General features: G+C 43.2%; 1 protein-coding gene across 1 annotated transcript; it reads left to right on the top strand.

Annotated features, from left to right (window-relative positions):
• Window positions 1–625: 625 nt before the first annotated feature.
• Window positions 626–14805, top strand: LOC129698265 (G-protein coupled receptor 83-like). The gene is made up of 4 exons (XM_055637301.1): window positions 626–1307; window positions 5186–5311; window positions 7505–7638; window positions 11514–14805. The coding sequence occupies exons 1-4, from the start codon at window positions 933–935 to the stop codon at window positions 12136–12138; spliced, it is 1260 nt and encodes a 419-aa protein (XP_055493276.1). The 5' UTR covers window positions 626–932; the 3' UTR covers window positions 12139–14805.
• The last annotated feature ends 1087 nt before the right edge of the window (window positions 14806–15892 follow it).

Raw genomic sequence — 15892 nt, 5'->3', positions numbered from 1 at the left:
GGTACACTTGCCTCCACATACGAATCTGAAACACGAAGTGGAAATGCTCTCGTGTTTTATAATTAGTTTTTTTTCATCCAGGGCAAGTCGATAACGATACCAATGAAGAGCGTTTTATGTTATTTGGGCATGACGTCGGCGTTATCTGTATTCCACGGGGAACTGAACTGAATTAATGAATAAAATTCCTCACGTAAACTTGAATTGTTACTTGAAATAAAGATCTAACAGCAGTACCATTGACGAGTGAATGCAGGCTGACAAAATGCCATGGATAGCATACGATGTCCCGTTTTTTTTTTAAAGTTAATGGCTGGTTAGGTAGCTCGGCAATGCAAAAATAATTCTGCTTTTTTTACATTTGTAAAGAACTATATTTTTGAATACAATGGAAATAAATAGAAAGGGTGCTATACAACGAAGGGGCACAGGGAACTGAAGGCGCTGAAATATAAAGCAAAGCTTCGCCGGGTGAGGGGGGTGGGAGATTTAAGGAATTGGAGAGTTCATTCTTTGCTTGAAACAGAGTGAGACGTATACTGAGGTGGGAATACAGCACCGCGTTATGCTATGCAGATTTTCAACAAAAAAAAAGGAGCGACGAGAAAGAGACGTCACTGTGCTAAGGCGGCCAAAACATCAATTGGTTACAGTACGTGTCACCTTGTGCGTGGGTTTCAGCTGGCTTCATGTATAAAAGAGCTCGCATCATAATCTCTCGGCGGTAGCGAGATGTTGGCTCAATACGACCCAAAACACACTCCACTACTGCACAAACCGAGCAGCACTTTCTGAAATGAGTGATTTACAAAGCGGTTTCTTATCTAAGACCGAACAGTGCAGATGACGGCATCGCTGCAACTTTTCAGAAAGCAACTTTGCCAAGATTTATAAATCCAGAGACTTGTTGTGTTTTTTTTTTTAACATTATAATGACCCGTTACATGTCTCTTCCTTACTTGACCAAAGCTTTTCAAAGGTCAAGTAACTTACTTAACATCAGTTTATCTGGATTGCCTTTAATGCCTAACAGGTCGACTTTCTTTCCGTGGGGCAACTTTAGTCTGGACGATTGGGAGAGCTTTGTAGGATCGGCTAAATACGAGGCAGAATCTCAAAATGCAACAGTCAAGGCTTTTCTTATCGTGGCTTATTCGGTCATGATAGTTATCTCCCTCTTTGGGAATGTTCTTGTGTGCCAAGTCGTGATAAAGAACAAACGGATGCATTCTGCTACCAGCCTGTTCATTGTTAATCTCGCCGTCTCGGACATCATGATAACTCTTCTTAACACTCCTTTTACACTGGTAAGACCACAGTTATGTATTAGAGGGCGGGGGTACGGTGTTCAAACTTAATAGCTTTCATTGCTCGTTTCATAAGGAAAGAGGGAGAGAGAAAGCGGGGAATTAGAGACCAGTTATCCTTACATTGGTAGTGGGGAAGATGCTGGAGTCGATTATTAAAGATGTTACAGCGGCTCACTTGGAAAGCGATGACAGGATCGGTCAAAGTCGGCATTGATTGATGAAGGGGAAATCATGTTCGACTAATCCTTTGGAATTTTTTTGAGGATGTAACAAGTAGAATGGCTAAGGGAGAGCCAGTGGATGTGGTGTATCTGGACTTTCAAAAAGCCTCTGACAAGGTCCCACACAAGAGATTAGTCCAAAATTAGAGTACATGGTATTGGGGGTAGGGTATTGACATGGATAGAGAATTGGTTGGTAGACAGGAAGCAAAGAGTAGCATCCTTAACGGGTCCTTTTCAGAATGGCAGCCGGTGACTAGTGGGGTGCCGCAAGGCTCGATGCCGGGACCCCAGTTCTTTACAATATACATTAACGATTTAGACAAGGGAATTAAAGGTAACATCTCTAAATTTGCAGATGACACAAAGCTGGGTGGCAGTGTGAGCTGCGAGGAGATACTATAAGGCTGCAGGGTGACGGATAGGTTGTGTGAGTGGGCAAAAGCATAGCAGATGCATTATAATGCGGATAAATGTGAGGTTATCCACTTTGGTGTCAAGAACAGGTAGGCAGATTATTATCTGAATGGTTTCAGTTTAAGAGGGGGGGGGGGGGTACAACGAAACCTGGGTGTGCTTGTACATCAGTCACTGAAAGAAAGCATGCATATACAGCAGGCAGTGAAGAAAGCTAATGGCATGTTGTCCTTCTGGTCAATAGGATTTGAGTTTAGGAGCAAGGTGGTCCTACTGCTGTTGTACAGGGCCCTGGTGAGACCATACCTGGAGTACTGTGTGTAATTTTGGTCTCCTAATTGGTCTCCTGATTTGAGGAAGGACATTATTGCTATTGAGCGAGTGCAGCATAGATTCACCAGGTTAATTCCCAGGATGGTGGGACTGGCGTATGATGAAGGAATGGATCGACTGGGCTGGAATTTACAAGGATGAGAGGGGATCTTACAGAAACATGTAAAATTCTTGGACAGGGTAGGTACAGGAAAAATGTTCCCGGTGTTGGGGGTGTCCAGATCCAGGGGTCACTATTTAAGAATAAGGGATAGGGATATGATTTATGACTGAGATGAGGAAAAACATTTTCTCTCAGAGAGTTGTGAATCAGTGGAATTTGCTGCCACAGAAGGCAGTGGAGGCCAATTTACTGGTGGTTTCAAAAGAACGTTGGATTTTGCTCTGAGGGCTAAGGGATTCAAGGCATATGGGGGAAAAGCCAGAACGGGGTACAGATTTTGGATGATCAGTCATGATCATATTGAATGGCCGAATATCGAAGGGCCGAATGGCCCAATCCTGCACATATTTTCTATGTTTCTAAGAATCCACTGAAAATTACATTAAGGCGCATTCACGCGTATTCATATGGCGCCTAATCTGTAACACAATATTGGAAAATTCACGAATAGAGTTGGCAAATGTGTTATATTGTGTTACACGCGATGAGTTGTGCACTTGGAGTATCCGAATGAAGCTTTCAGCATTTTGCTTCAACTTAACATATGCAAGTAGGAAACATCCAGTGGCAGGTGTCGTTTTTTTTACTTTTGCACATGTCTTCTCTTCAGTGTATAATAAACTGGTGTGCCAGTGGACAGTATGTGTAAAACAAAATGCCTTAGCTAATTAATATTATAGTACGGGTCAAATATAACTGGACTGGGATAAACATAACTATATTTCTGGCATGGAGCAAAAGTTACACCTGGGTGACAGACTGGCTGTATAGCAAAAGGCAACACGTTGGCACAGCTGGTAGAGCTGCTGCCTCACAGGGCCAAAAATCAGGATTTGATCCCGACCTCGGATGCTATCTGTGTGGAGTTTGTACGTTCTCCATGTGACCAGTAACTATCCTCTGTGTGTTCCGGTTTCTACCCACATCCCACAGACGTGCAGGTTTGTAAGTTAATTGTCCTCTATAAATTGTGTGTAGGAAGTAAATGCGAAAGCGGTCTAACATAGACTTGACCACATAACCAATGGGGATAAACACAAAATGCTGGAGTAACTCAGCGGGTCAGGCAGGTGAAAAAGAATAGGTGACGTATAGGATCGGAACCCTTCCTCAGAGTGAAAGTGGAGATGGGGGGGGGGGGGGGGGGGGGGTAAACTGGAGGCGAGAAAAGGCCAGCACAAAAACTAGCACCTGCGGTTCCTTTTTGAACATAACTAATAAGAATGGACTATGGATGGTCTGCTGGGATTTGATGGGGTGAAGGGCAAGTTTCCATACTGTATCTTTCAATTCAATTCAAGACCACAGCCATTTCCCTTCTTGCTTGGCACAAGTAACACGGGCATCCACATTTCACCACATTGTTATGATTTCCTCAACATTTTCACCCGAGCAAACTAGGCTCAAAATATGTCGGTGTAGCCAGTCACAGTGAATTTCAGACTATGTTCCAAAACATGCATCTTTATGCGTCTCCGATTGTCCACTCTGCCCAGTAACAAACAGATTCAAGATTCAAGTAAAATATAAATAACTTAAAAAGTAATTATTTTGCATTACATCTCATCATTCATAAGTTCATGTTCTAGGAGGTAAGTGAGGCCATTTGGCCCACTACATCGCCTTTCAATCATAGCTGATCTAACTTTCCCTCTCAACCCCATTCTCCTACCTTTGCCTCATAACCTCTGACACACTGACAAAAATCTATCAATCTCCCCATAAAAATATCAACTGACTTGGTCTCCACACCACCCTCTAACTGCAGAATCCCTTCTCATCTCCACATTCGTGTGTTTGGAAGGTCCAAACAAGACTATATCTATGCTGCTTGAATGTACCATATAACCCATTTGTAGAGTCCAAACACCGATAGTGTGTAGGAAGATAACTGCAGATGCCGGTTTACACAGAAGACAGACACAAAGTGATGGAGAAACTCAGCGGGACAGGCAGCATCTCTGGAGAGGAATGGGTGACGTTTCAGGTCGGAATTTTTCTTCAGTCGAAGGAAGGGTCTCGACCCGAAACGCCACCCATTCCTTCTCTCCAGAGATGCTGCCTGTCCCGCTGAGTTAGTCCAGCATTTTGTTTCTATCTTCGGTGTAAGCCAACATCTGCAGTTTCTTCCCACACGAAGCCTGACGTAGGATCGCGGAGTAGTACCCCATCTTTCCGCGAGGTACATTGTAACTGGCACGTATTTGATTCTGCAATCTTAGATAACCAGCCTTCCGTGTTTGTGTTAGAAGCGACCATTTCTGATCTAAGGTCATCCATCTGTAACGTTCATATCCCCCCCCCCCCCCCCAACTCTCTTGGGAAAGGGACTGTGAGCGGAATAGAGGATTACATCATTCGAAACCTTTATTTTAGACTGTGCATTTCCCCCCATTGGGAGTCAGTATACATTCCACATACAGCGTGCCCCTTATTTAACAGCGTGGACAACACGCGGTAATAGTGAAGACGGACATAAAAGGCTGGAGCAACCTAATGGGTCAGGCAGCAACTCTGGAGAAAGTGGGTGAAAGCGTCAGCTTTTCCTTTTCTCCAGAGATGTTGCTTGACCCGCTGAGCGAGTTACTCCAGCCTTTTTGGTCTGTCGTCGGTTTTAACCAGCATATCCAGTTCCTCTCTACACACAGTAATAGTGAATGGCCATTTATCCATGCACAGTGTACATGTCTCTCACGGTATGTGAAACCTTATGTGAGTTATCTTCTACTTTTGGTTACCAGGTCCGGTTCGTTAACAGTACCTGGGTGTTCGGAACGGTCATGTGCCACATCAGCCGCTTTGCTCAGTACTGCTCACTGCACGTCTCCACACTCACCTTGACCGCCATCGCTCTCGACAGGCACCAGGTAACTACCGCCTATGCTTCCCAGAACTTTTCTACGCGCCTACTGTCAATTTTGAAATCACCTACAGTTCACAGTCATCAATGTAAACACTGAACTGATACTGTTCATTGTTCTGAATAACATAACCGGTATTCAGATGTTTTACGTGTAGGAAGGAACAGCAGATGCTGGTTTAAACCGACGATAGACACACAATACTCAGTAACTCAGCAGAACAGGCAGCATCTCTGGAGAGACGGGATGGGTGACGTTTCGGGTCGAGATCCTTCTTACGGTTTAACGATTAGAAGAAGTGTCACTATATTCAACCAACATGGCAATAAGATGCCATTTAAACTTAACAATTTATTTGGCTGATGGGTGTTTGCATAAGATTAATGGCGCCTCTTTAAAATATCCCTTCAATTAGCTGTCCCGACTAATAGCAGCCATCTCAAAATAGTCCAGGGCTGAGAAATACTTAATAGAAGGATCATGGAAGTCGAAAATCAGTATCCTAAAACATTGGACCCCTCCCAGAAAATGCTGCAAATATTTAGCAGGTCAGGCAGCATCAGTGGAAATCAGAAACAGCTTACGTTTTGGACCGAAGTCTCTTCGCCCAACTCTGTTTCTCTTTCCACGGTTGCTGCCTGAACTGCCCCGTGACGTTTTAGATTTGCAGCATCGCCGAAGTAATACCCGGAGAAATTTGCAACCGACTGGATTTGTACAGTCACAGGGGGTCAGCAGCGGGAACCCCGGAAATAGCTGGCTGAAAACCCCACTGAATCGATGAATGTTGGCTTCGCACTGACGTAGCCCGTGAGTGGATGTGTCTCCTACCTCCCTCCCTATTCCCACGAATGTCATCGAACACATTTCATTTTCTGGAATACCTGAGTGCTTCACAATTCAGTGCATTCCAAAACCTACCCACAGTACGTAGAATCTCAGAGCCAGACAGAGCCCGCTGCCCAATGCTCATCACTTGCGATAACACCACGCTCAATACCTCTTGTGCAGAATTATACCGCGATCCGACATCAGGAGCTGGAGCAGGTATTCATTGTGTGGTTCAACTACTAATGTCCTGAAATGCCGCAGTGATAGAGACCGCAGGCTCGGTTGCTACTGGGCACCGACACAGCCAGCCGATTCCCATTTTAATCTTTTCGCAAGCAACATAAAACATCGGATCATTTGCACCGTGACTAGGCTAAAAGCAAAAGAAAACATTTTGTTTTGGAAACATTTAATCTGTTCAGAACTGAGAGCACCTGGGTTTTGGGGGTCCCCTCACACCGACCTGAACGCCCTCATCTACAAAGCCTTGAACATCTTGTCCTGATCAAAGATTCGTGTTAGAACACATGATTAAATATTTATCTTCCCTTAATTCGATGGTGATTATTAATAGACAATTTATTTTAACATAAATCCGCAGTAACGGTATCCATCATCTAAAGCACATAGCGACTCAGTTCTTGATTTTAAAGTCTTTGCTCCTTTGTCTTTCTTGTCTCTAATGTTCAGTCCCGCGTTTTAATTTCAATTAGGCTACCAGAAAAATGTTTTGGAAGTCAGCCAATTAAATGCAAAATCAATGCATGCAGCATCGCAATGAATCACTCAGCAGGAACTCTGCAGGTTCTGCGGCCACAACCTCGATTGGCGTCAGAAGAAATGTTATTTTGTTTCAAGACTGCAAATAAAGCGGTTCTGCAGCCAGAGATTCCAGTCCCGCCTTCGACTCGGATGCAGCCGAGCAGAAGATGGGGGAGCCATGCGCAAGCGTCCTCTCTGCCGCCCACTCCAAATAATTACACCAACTCGCTGCATTGCCAGAGCGAGTCATTCCAAATCCATCTAGTTTTCCCAAGGATTACTTTTCCTTTCCGAATTACGCCGAGACCTGCAATTAATTAATTTCATAATGGAAAGAAATTCATGGCTCCTGAAATACACCGTGTGTCTCTTGTGCCGTCAGTTTCAAAATTCCACCTATATTGTGTTCGCTGGGCATTAATTTACATCATGCACTGAAATCTCTAAGGGAGGAAAATTAAATAAAACATTTAATGTTAGTAAATCATCACTTGATGTTGTGGTAAAATCATAGGAAGACGGCAAAGGCAGAATGATTTAGGGGCATCAAATGGATTGCACAAATGTATTCCCAGTGTTGGAAGTTAATTGTTATATTTTGTGCAGGTTATAATGCATCCTCTAAAACCACGCATGTCAACTACCAAAGGTGTACTCTACATCACCGTCATCTGGGTTATGGCGAGCTGCTTCTCTCTTCCGCATGCCATCTATCAGAAGCTCTTCAAATTTGAATACAGGTATAGATGGAGAAATAATTACCTTCATTGGCTCTCTTATCTTCATTATGTTGGTAAAGATGATTAGTTAACAGGAAATTAGGTTCTATTCACTGGTGGCCCTCACATCACTACCGATTGTATGACTAAGTCGAGACATGAAATATCGTAAATGAGTATTTGGGAAGAAGCTAAAGGTGGATTTATGATTCCCAATTGCTGGGAGTTTTACTCACTGAGTCTGGGTTTGTGGTGGAGAAATTAATGAAGATTGACAGTCATGATTAGTCAGTAAACCTATTGTTGCCTGGGGTCAGCAGTGTATGGTGATAGACTAACCAGTTGCATTCCCTTAGGAATCTGATCATTCCTTTGGTTTCTACAGTTTTTAGTGTACCATCTGGGCTATATTTAAGAGGGAGTTAGATGTGGCCCTTGTGGCTAAAGGGATCAGGGGGTATGGAGAGAAGGCAGGTACAGGATACTGAGTTGGATGATCAGCCATGATCATATTGAATGGCGGTGCAGGCTCAAAGGGCCGAATGGCCTACTCCTGCACCTATTTCCTATGTTTCTATGTTTCTATGACACCTTGTTTAAGAAGGAACTGCAGATGCTGGAAAATCGAAGGTAGACAAAAGTGTTGGAGAAGCTCAGCGGGTGCGGCAGCTTCAATGGAGCAAAGGAAATAGGCAACGTTTTGGTCCGAAACCCTTCTTCAGACTGATGTATGGTGGGGGGGGGGGGGGGGGGGGGGGGGGGGGGGGGGGGGGGGGGGGGGGGGGGGGAGGGAGAAGAAAGGAAGAGGAGGAGCCAGAGTGCTGAGGGAGAGCTGAGAAGGGGAGGAAACAGTGAGGACTACCTGAAATTGGAGAAGTCAATGTTCATACTGCTGGTGTATAAACTGCCCAAGTGAAACATGAGGTGCTGCTCCTCCAATTTCCAGTGGTCCTCACTCTGGCCATGGAGGAGGCCCAGGACACAAAGGTCGGATTCGGAATGGTAGAGGGAGTTGAAGTGCTGAGCCACCGGGAGATCAGATTGGTTATTGCGTACATTGTGACAGGACTTGATCTTCCAGATAAGATATAAAAATGAGGCTATATCCTATCTTCATAAGACATTGAATTGGGCCAATCAGCCCATTGAGTTTGCTCTGCCACTCAATCTTGGCTGATCCTGTCTTAGAAACATAGAAACATAGAAAATAGATGCAGGAGTAGGCCATTCGGTCCTTCGAGCCTGCACCACCATTCAATATGATCATGGTTGATCATCCATCTCAGTATCCCATACTTGCCTTCTCTCCATACCCCCTGATCCCTTTAGCCACAAGGGCCACATCTAATTCCCTCTTAAATATAGCCAATGAACTGGCCTCAACTACTTTCTGTGGCAGTGAGTTCCAGAGATTCACCACACTCTGTGTGAAAAATGTTTTTCTCATCTCGGTCCTAAAGGATCTCCCCTCTTCCCCAATGTCGGGAACAACCTTCCTGCATCTAGCCTGTCCAACCCCTTAAGAATTTTGTAAGTTTCTATAAGATCCCCCCTCAATCTCCTAAATTCTAGCGAGTACAAGCCAAGTCTATCCAGTCTTCCTTCTCAAGGGCAGCTCCCAGGCTCTGGAACTCCCTCCCCCAACTGATCCACAATTCCGTGTCCCTCACCTTCTTCCAGTCCCGCCTCAAGACCCATCTCTTCACCTCTGCCTATCCTTAGCCCCATGTCCCCCTCCCTTTTCATCTGTGCTTGAATTGCCTCATATTGTGTTTTGAATTGAATTCTGTCTTTATTTGTGTACTAGTCATGTCTCTACTATTTATTTCATTCCGCTTACATGTTTTTCCTCTACTTGCTAAATTTTTGTAAGGTGTCCTTGAGACTCTTGAAAGGCGCCCATAAGTAAAATTTATTATTATTATTATATGAAAGTCCTGACATCCCAGGAATCAGTCTGGTGAACCTTCTCTGCACTCTCTCTATGGCAATAATGTCCTTCCTCAGATTTGGAGACCAAAACTGTACGCAATACTCCAGGTGTGGTCTCACCAAGACCCTGTACAACTGCAGTAGAACCTCCCTGCTCCTATACTCAAATCCTTTTGCTATGAATGCTAACATACCATTCACTTTCTTCACTGCCTGCTGCACCTGCATGCCTACTTTCAATGGTACACAAAAATGCTGGAGAAACTCAGCGGGTGCAGCAGCATCTATGGAGCGAAGGAAATAGGCGACGTTTCGGGCCGAAACCCTTCTTCAGACTGATGGGGGGTGGGGGGGAGAAGGAAGGAAAAAGGGAGGAGGAGGAGCCCGAGGGCGGGGGGGGGGTGGGAGGAGACAGCTCGAGGGTTAAGGAAGGGGAGGAGACATCAAGGGCTAGCAAAACTGGGAGAATTCAACGTTCATGCCATCCGGACGCAAGCAATCCAGGCGGAATATGAGGTGCTGTTCCTCCAATTTCCAGTGCTGCTCAGTCTGGCAATGGAGGAGACCCAGGACAGAGAGGTCGGATTGGGGATGGGAGGGGGAGTTGAAGTGCTGAGCCACCGGGAGTTCAGGTAGGTTATTGCGGACTTAGCAGAGGTGTTCGGCGAAACGATCGCCCAACCTCCGCTTAGTCTCCCCGATGTAAATCAGCTGACATCTAGAGCAGTGCTTGCAGTAGATGAGGTTGGAGGAGATACAGGTGAACCTTTGTCGCACCTGGAATGACTTTCAATGACTGGTGTACCATGACAACCAGGTCTCGTTGCATCTCCCCTTTTCCTAATCGGCCACCATTTGAGATAAAATTCTGCTTTCCTGTTTTTGCCACCAAAGTGGATAACCTCACATTTATCCACTTTACACTGTATCTGCCATGCATTTGCCCACTCACCCAGCCTATCCAAGTCACCTTGCAGCCTCCTAGCATCCTCCTCACAGCTAACACTGCCCCCCAGCTTAGTGTCATCTGCAAACTTGGAGATGTTGCATTTAATTCCCTCGTCTCTCATGATCTTAAAATATCTCACAATACCATTAAAAACAAGGACTTCACAGAGTTTTGGCCAACATTCATCTCTTCACCAGTGTCTCAGAAAATGGGCGCTCTGATCGTACCAATTTCTGTCTTTGTTGGACAGAATCTTGCCTCTGCATTATAACAATCATTGACTATAGTGTCAAACAGTGTTCTTTATCTATTCTCCTATTTTATTTACATTTAACTGAATATAAGGTTAACTTTAAAGTGGTTTTGAAATATATAACATTTAAGGACAACTTTTTAACATGAACACCGATCAAACTCAACATGAATCATTGAAGGTAGATACAGAATGCAGACTGAGAGTCAGGGGAGGGGAGGCACAGAGATAAGGAAGGGTAATGTGTGAAAATGAGACATCAAAAGATGAAGAAAGGTGGAATAGATAATTGTTTGCTAGGAGAAGGTGAAAACAAAGCAAACAGGTTTGTTGTGGAAACTTACTACAGAATCCCAGATTCAATTTCAGATTCAATTTTAATTGTCATTGTCAGTGTACAGTACAGAGACAACGAAATGTATTATGCAATCGCCTTACCTTGAACGTTTTCTGTGGAGTAATGTATACTTATAATAAAATTAAGTTGTGCATTGAATTCAGTTATGTTTTCCTTGTAAATTAATGTAAACGTCTATACTATCATTATGAAATGTGGTGAGAAAGATTTGTTTAAAGAATTACAGTTAGTACTAATAATCAAACTATTGATTTCTGGTTATGGTGGACAATGGAAGGAAAAGTCAAGTAAAATATCTAAAACATCTCATAAAGTTCCACAGTTCAATTAAAATACATTAAATTAGTTCATTCGGTTATCATAAGCTATTGATCACAGCGATGATCTTCTGTTTTCCATTGCAGCAAAGAAAAGATTCGGAGCTTGTGTGTCCCAAATTTTCCAGAGCCAGCGGATCTGTTCTGGAAGTACCTGGACCTGTCCACATTTATCATGTTGTATGTGCTACCCCTTTTAATCATCACTGTCACCTACACCACTGTTGCCAAGAAGTTGTGGCTTCGCAATGCAATCGGGGATGTGACAACAGAGCAATATTTTGCACATCGCCGGAAAAAGAAAAAGACGATTAAAATGCTGATGCTGGTCGTGGTGGTGTTTGCTGTCTGTTGGTTTCCACTGAACTGTTATGTTGTCCTTATATCTAGTCAAATCATTCGTACCAACAATGCTCTTTATTTTGCTTTCCACTGGTTTGCCCTGAGCAGCACTTGCTATAACCCATTCATCTATTGCTGGCTAAATGAGAGTTTTCGTTTAGAACTTAAGTCTCTCTTAAATATATTCAGAAAACAACGTGAAGTGCAGGAGCATATCCTTCCATCTATGGCCCCTTCTTACAGGTTAGCGTGGCCACAACAGAGTAATTGCAAGAGGAGACAAGATCCACAGAGTCTTCGCTCAAACAGTAACATCCAGTCAGGAAAGACAGATATTTCATCAGTTGAGCCAATAGTAACGATGAGCTAAAAATGAGAGACCTGCCGATTTCTATCATCATCTTACGAGAGTTGTGTAATATCTAGTTCTAAAGAGTTCATTTATCACAGTGCTATTGTACAGAATATTTTTATGCTTTATAAAACAGGTCAGCATTATTGAAAGTAATTGTTCATTAAATATCTTAAATGCAACAACTTGGATTGTTCCAAAACATTCATCAATGTGCAAATGAAGATTAATTAGCATTGCCCAGGGAGGAGGAAGGGTAGTCTGGCATTCTTACCAACCAACCACCTACACTGAAGTGGACGTATGCTAAGGGGAGACAGGATAAGAAGTTATTGGTCGTAGTACCATTAGGTGGTAGCGGAGACCCGACTAGGCCCCGAAGCTGTGGCGGAGGTAGCGGCAGCAGAGACCCGACTCGGTCCTGGAGCTGTGGCGGAGGCAGCGACCACCCGCGGAGTTTGAACCGTCGCCTCGGCGCAGAGGGAGAGCAAAGAGGGAAGAGACAGAGACTTTAGGATTTTGCCTTCCACCGCAGTGAGGAGGTATTTGGTGAACTCACTGTGGTGGATGTTAAATTTGTGTTGATTGTGTGTTTTTGTCATTTTTTAAATTATATGTATGACTGCAGGGAAACAAAATTTCGTTCAGACCGAAAGGTCTGAATGACAATAAACGAATCTGATCTAATCTAATCTAATCTAAAGGTGTCTGCATCTCGGCTACGGGAAACAAAGTTTAATTCTGACCTTCGAAACATAGAAACATAGAAATTAGGTGCAGGAGTAGGCCATTTGGCCCTTCGGGCCTGCACCGCCATTCAATATGATCATGGCTGATCATCCAACTCAGTATCCTGTACCTGCCTTCTCTCCATAACCCCTGATCCCTTTAGCCACAAGGGCCACATCTAACTCCCTCTTAAATATAGCCAATGAACTGGCCTCAACTACCTTCTGTGGCAGAGAGTTCCAGAGATTCACCACTCTCTGTGAGAAAAATGTTTTTCTCATCTCGGTCCTAAAAGATTTCCCCCTTATCCTTAAACTGTGACCCCTTGTTCTGGACTTCCCAAACATCGGGAACAATCTTCCTGCATCTAGCCTGTCCAATCCCTTAAGAATTTTGTAAGTTTCTATAAAATCCCCCCTCAATCTTCTAAATTCTAGCGAGTACAAGCCGAGTCTATCCAGTCTTTCTTCATATGAAAGTCCTGACATCCCAGGAAAGTCTGGTGAACCTTTGTACTCCCTCTATGGCAAGAATGTCTTTCCTCAGATTAGGAGACCAAAACTGTACGCAATACTCCAGGTGTGGTCTCACCAAGACCCTGTAGAACTGCAGTGCTATCTACAACTAGGTGCTATCTCTGTGGACCTTTTGTGTCCTTATTAATACTCTCCTGGGTGTTCCAGTTTTCCCCTAGGTGGGCTCCTATTTCCTCCCAAATCTCAAAGATGACGGGTGTCAGAGGTTATGGGGAGAAAGTAGGAGAATAGGGTTCAGAGGGAGAGATAGATCAGCCATGGTTGAATGGCGGAGTAGACTTGATGGGCAGAATGGCCTAATTCTCATTCTGCTTATATTACTCATGACCTTATGACTTGGTAGCTTAATTGACTGTTGCAAATTATCCCTAGTAGAGGTCGAGGTAAACAAAAGAGAATCAAGGGGCAGCTGAAGGGCACCTGAGAAAAAGCAAGTTGCAAGTATATAGGAAAATATGGTGAGCGGTCATGCGATGAATGGGATTGCTTTGCTGAGTGGTGACGTGGATCTGATAGGTTGATTCATCTCTTTCCACCTCATATTATGTTAGTTCAATGAAATGCAATTAGAAGTAAGATGGCAGGCCTTGGACATCTGTAGAAATGTCAGTGCCTTTAAAATAGAACGTGGAAATATAGAAGAAGAATAAAACAACTACATCATTGATATGAGTTAAAAATACCATGTTTAATATAGCTCCTTAAGGACTTTTGTTAAAATAATAGGAAATCATACCAAGCAGTTAGAGAGTATTGGCAAAGATGTGCAAGAGGCTGTAGGTCAAAATCGGAACAGACTCTATTGAATTATTTAACGTGAAGTCAAACTGCAGAGTTTTAAACAAGTCATTCAACATTATGGGTAGATTTTACCAACGTGCTTGTCAAGACCATGAACTGAGAATTCAGGCACAGATGTCAACAGAGCTTATTACATTTTCCGTCAATTTCTTTCAATGGTTTCAACATCCTGAGAGACCAGCTAGCCTCTGTGACTCAAATCCTGATGACTTGTTCTGGACACACAACATATTAATGTGCAAATTTGTAGAATCTATCATGAGAAGCATCAGGTATTGTATTAAGCTTGTATTTGATTACTGAACATGAGCTCTAAAGAGTTTATTCTGTTTCATGATCTATTTATAACATCCACAGTATGCTGAACTTCTTTAAGACATGGAATTTGTGTTTATAGATATTTTAATAATTTATATAACTGTGTAAAAAAGAATGCTGTGATACCCACACTTGATATAAATATTTGCATCTGTTACACAAACACGTGGTGTAAAAACTGCTCATTAAAGACGAGAATGTTTTGAATTTTGAAGGATTGCATAGGAAAACCAGTATAGAAATTGCGATTGGATAAAATGGTAACACCAATGGCTCAAAATGATGCATTAAATATTTTAAATTGTAACCAATTATTTGTGTAGTAATATGTTAATTCTTTGCTTAAATATTTTATTTTGAATTCAGATTTTCTTTCTCATAATAACATAGAAACATAGAAAATAGGTGCAGGAGTAGGCCATTCGGCCCTTCGAGCCTGCACCGCCATTCAATATGATCATGGCTGATCATCGAACTCAGTATCCTGTACCTGCCTTCTCTCCATACCATCTGATCCCTTTAGCCACAAGGGCCACATCTAACTCCTTCTTAAATATAGCCAATGAACTGGCCTCAACTACCCTCTGTGGCAAAGAATTCCACAGATTCACCACTCTCTGTGTGAAAAATGTTTTTCTCATCTCAGTCCTAAAATACTTTTTCCCCCTTATCCTTAAACTTTGACCCCTTGTTCTGGACTTCCCCAACATCTGGAACAATCTTCCTGCATCTAGCCTGTCCAACCCCTTAAGAATTTTGTAAGTTTCTATAAGATCCCCCCTCAATCTTCTAAATTCTAGCGAGTACGAGCCGAGTCTATCCAGTCTTTCTTCATATGAAAGTCCTGCCATCCCAGGCAAAAAACCATGTCTTATAACAATAAACCATGTCTTCTCTTTAAATAGTGTCCAATAATCAAGTTACTTAAAGTTGACATGGAATATCAACATCAAATATCCATTTAGTCCTGAAGTTTTTTCAGATGTATGTTGAAACAGCTACCTCCACCTGCCTGGCCTTCCATTTATCAAAGATAGATACAAAATGCCGGTGTAACTCAGTGGTCAGGCAGCATCCCTGGAGAACATGGATAGGCGACGTTTTGGGTCAGAGTGACTGGTGTAATTCAGGTCAGGCAGCATCTGTGGCCAATGTGGATAGATGATGTTTCAGGTCTGAAGAAGGGTCGTGACTGAACAAAACGACCCCTATCCATGTTCTCCATATACAGACACAAAATGCTGGAGTAACTCAGAGGGACAGGCAGCATCTCTGGAGAGAAGGAATGGCTGATGTTGAGACCATTCTTCAGACACGAGGCGAAACATCAACCCATTCATTTTCTCCAGAGATGCAGCCTGTCTTGCTGAGTTACTTCAGTGTGTCTA

This window comes from Leucoraja erinacea, chromosome 6 (genome assembly GCF_028641065.1).
Source record: "Leucoraja erinacea ecotype New England chromosome 6, Leri_hhj_1, whole genome shotgun sequence".
Classification (NCBI taxonomy): Eukaryota; Metazoa; Chordata; class Chondrichthyes; order Rajiformes; family Rajidae; genus Leucoraja; species Leucoraja erinaceus.
Note: the sequence above shows the minus strand (reverse complement) of the source record. Positions and strands in the feature narration are given on the sequence as shown.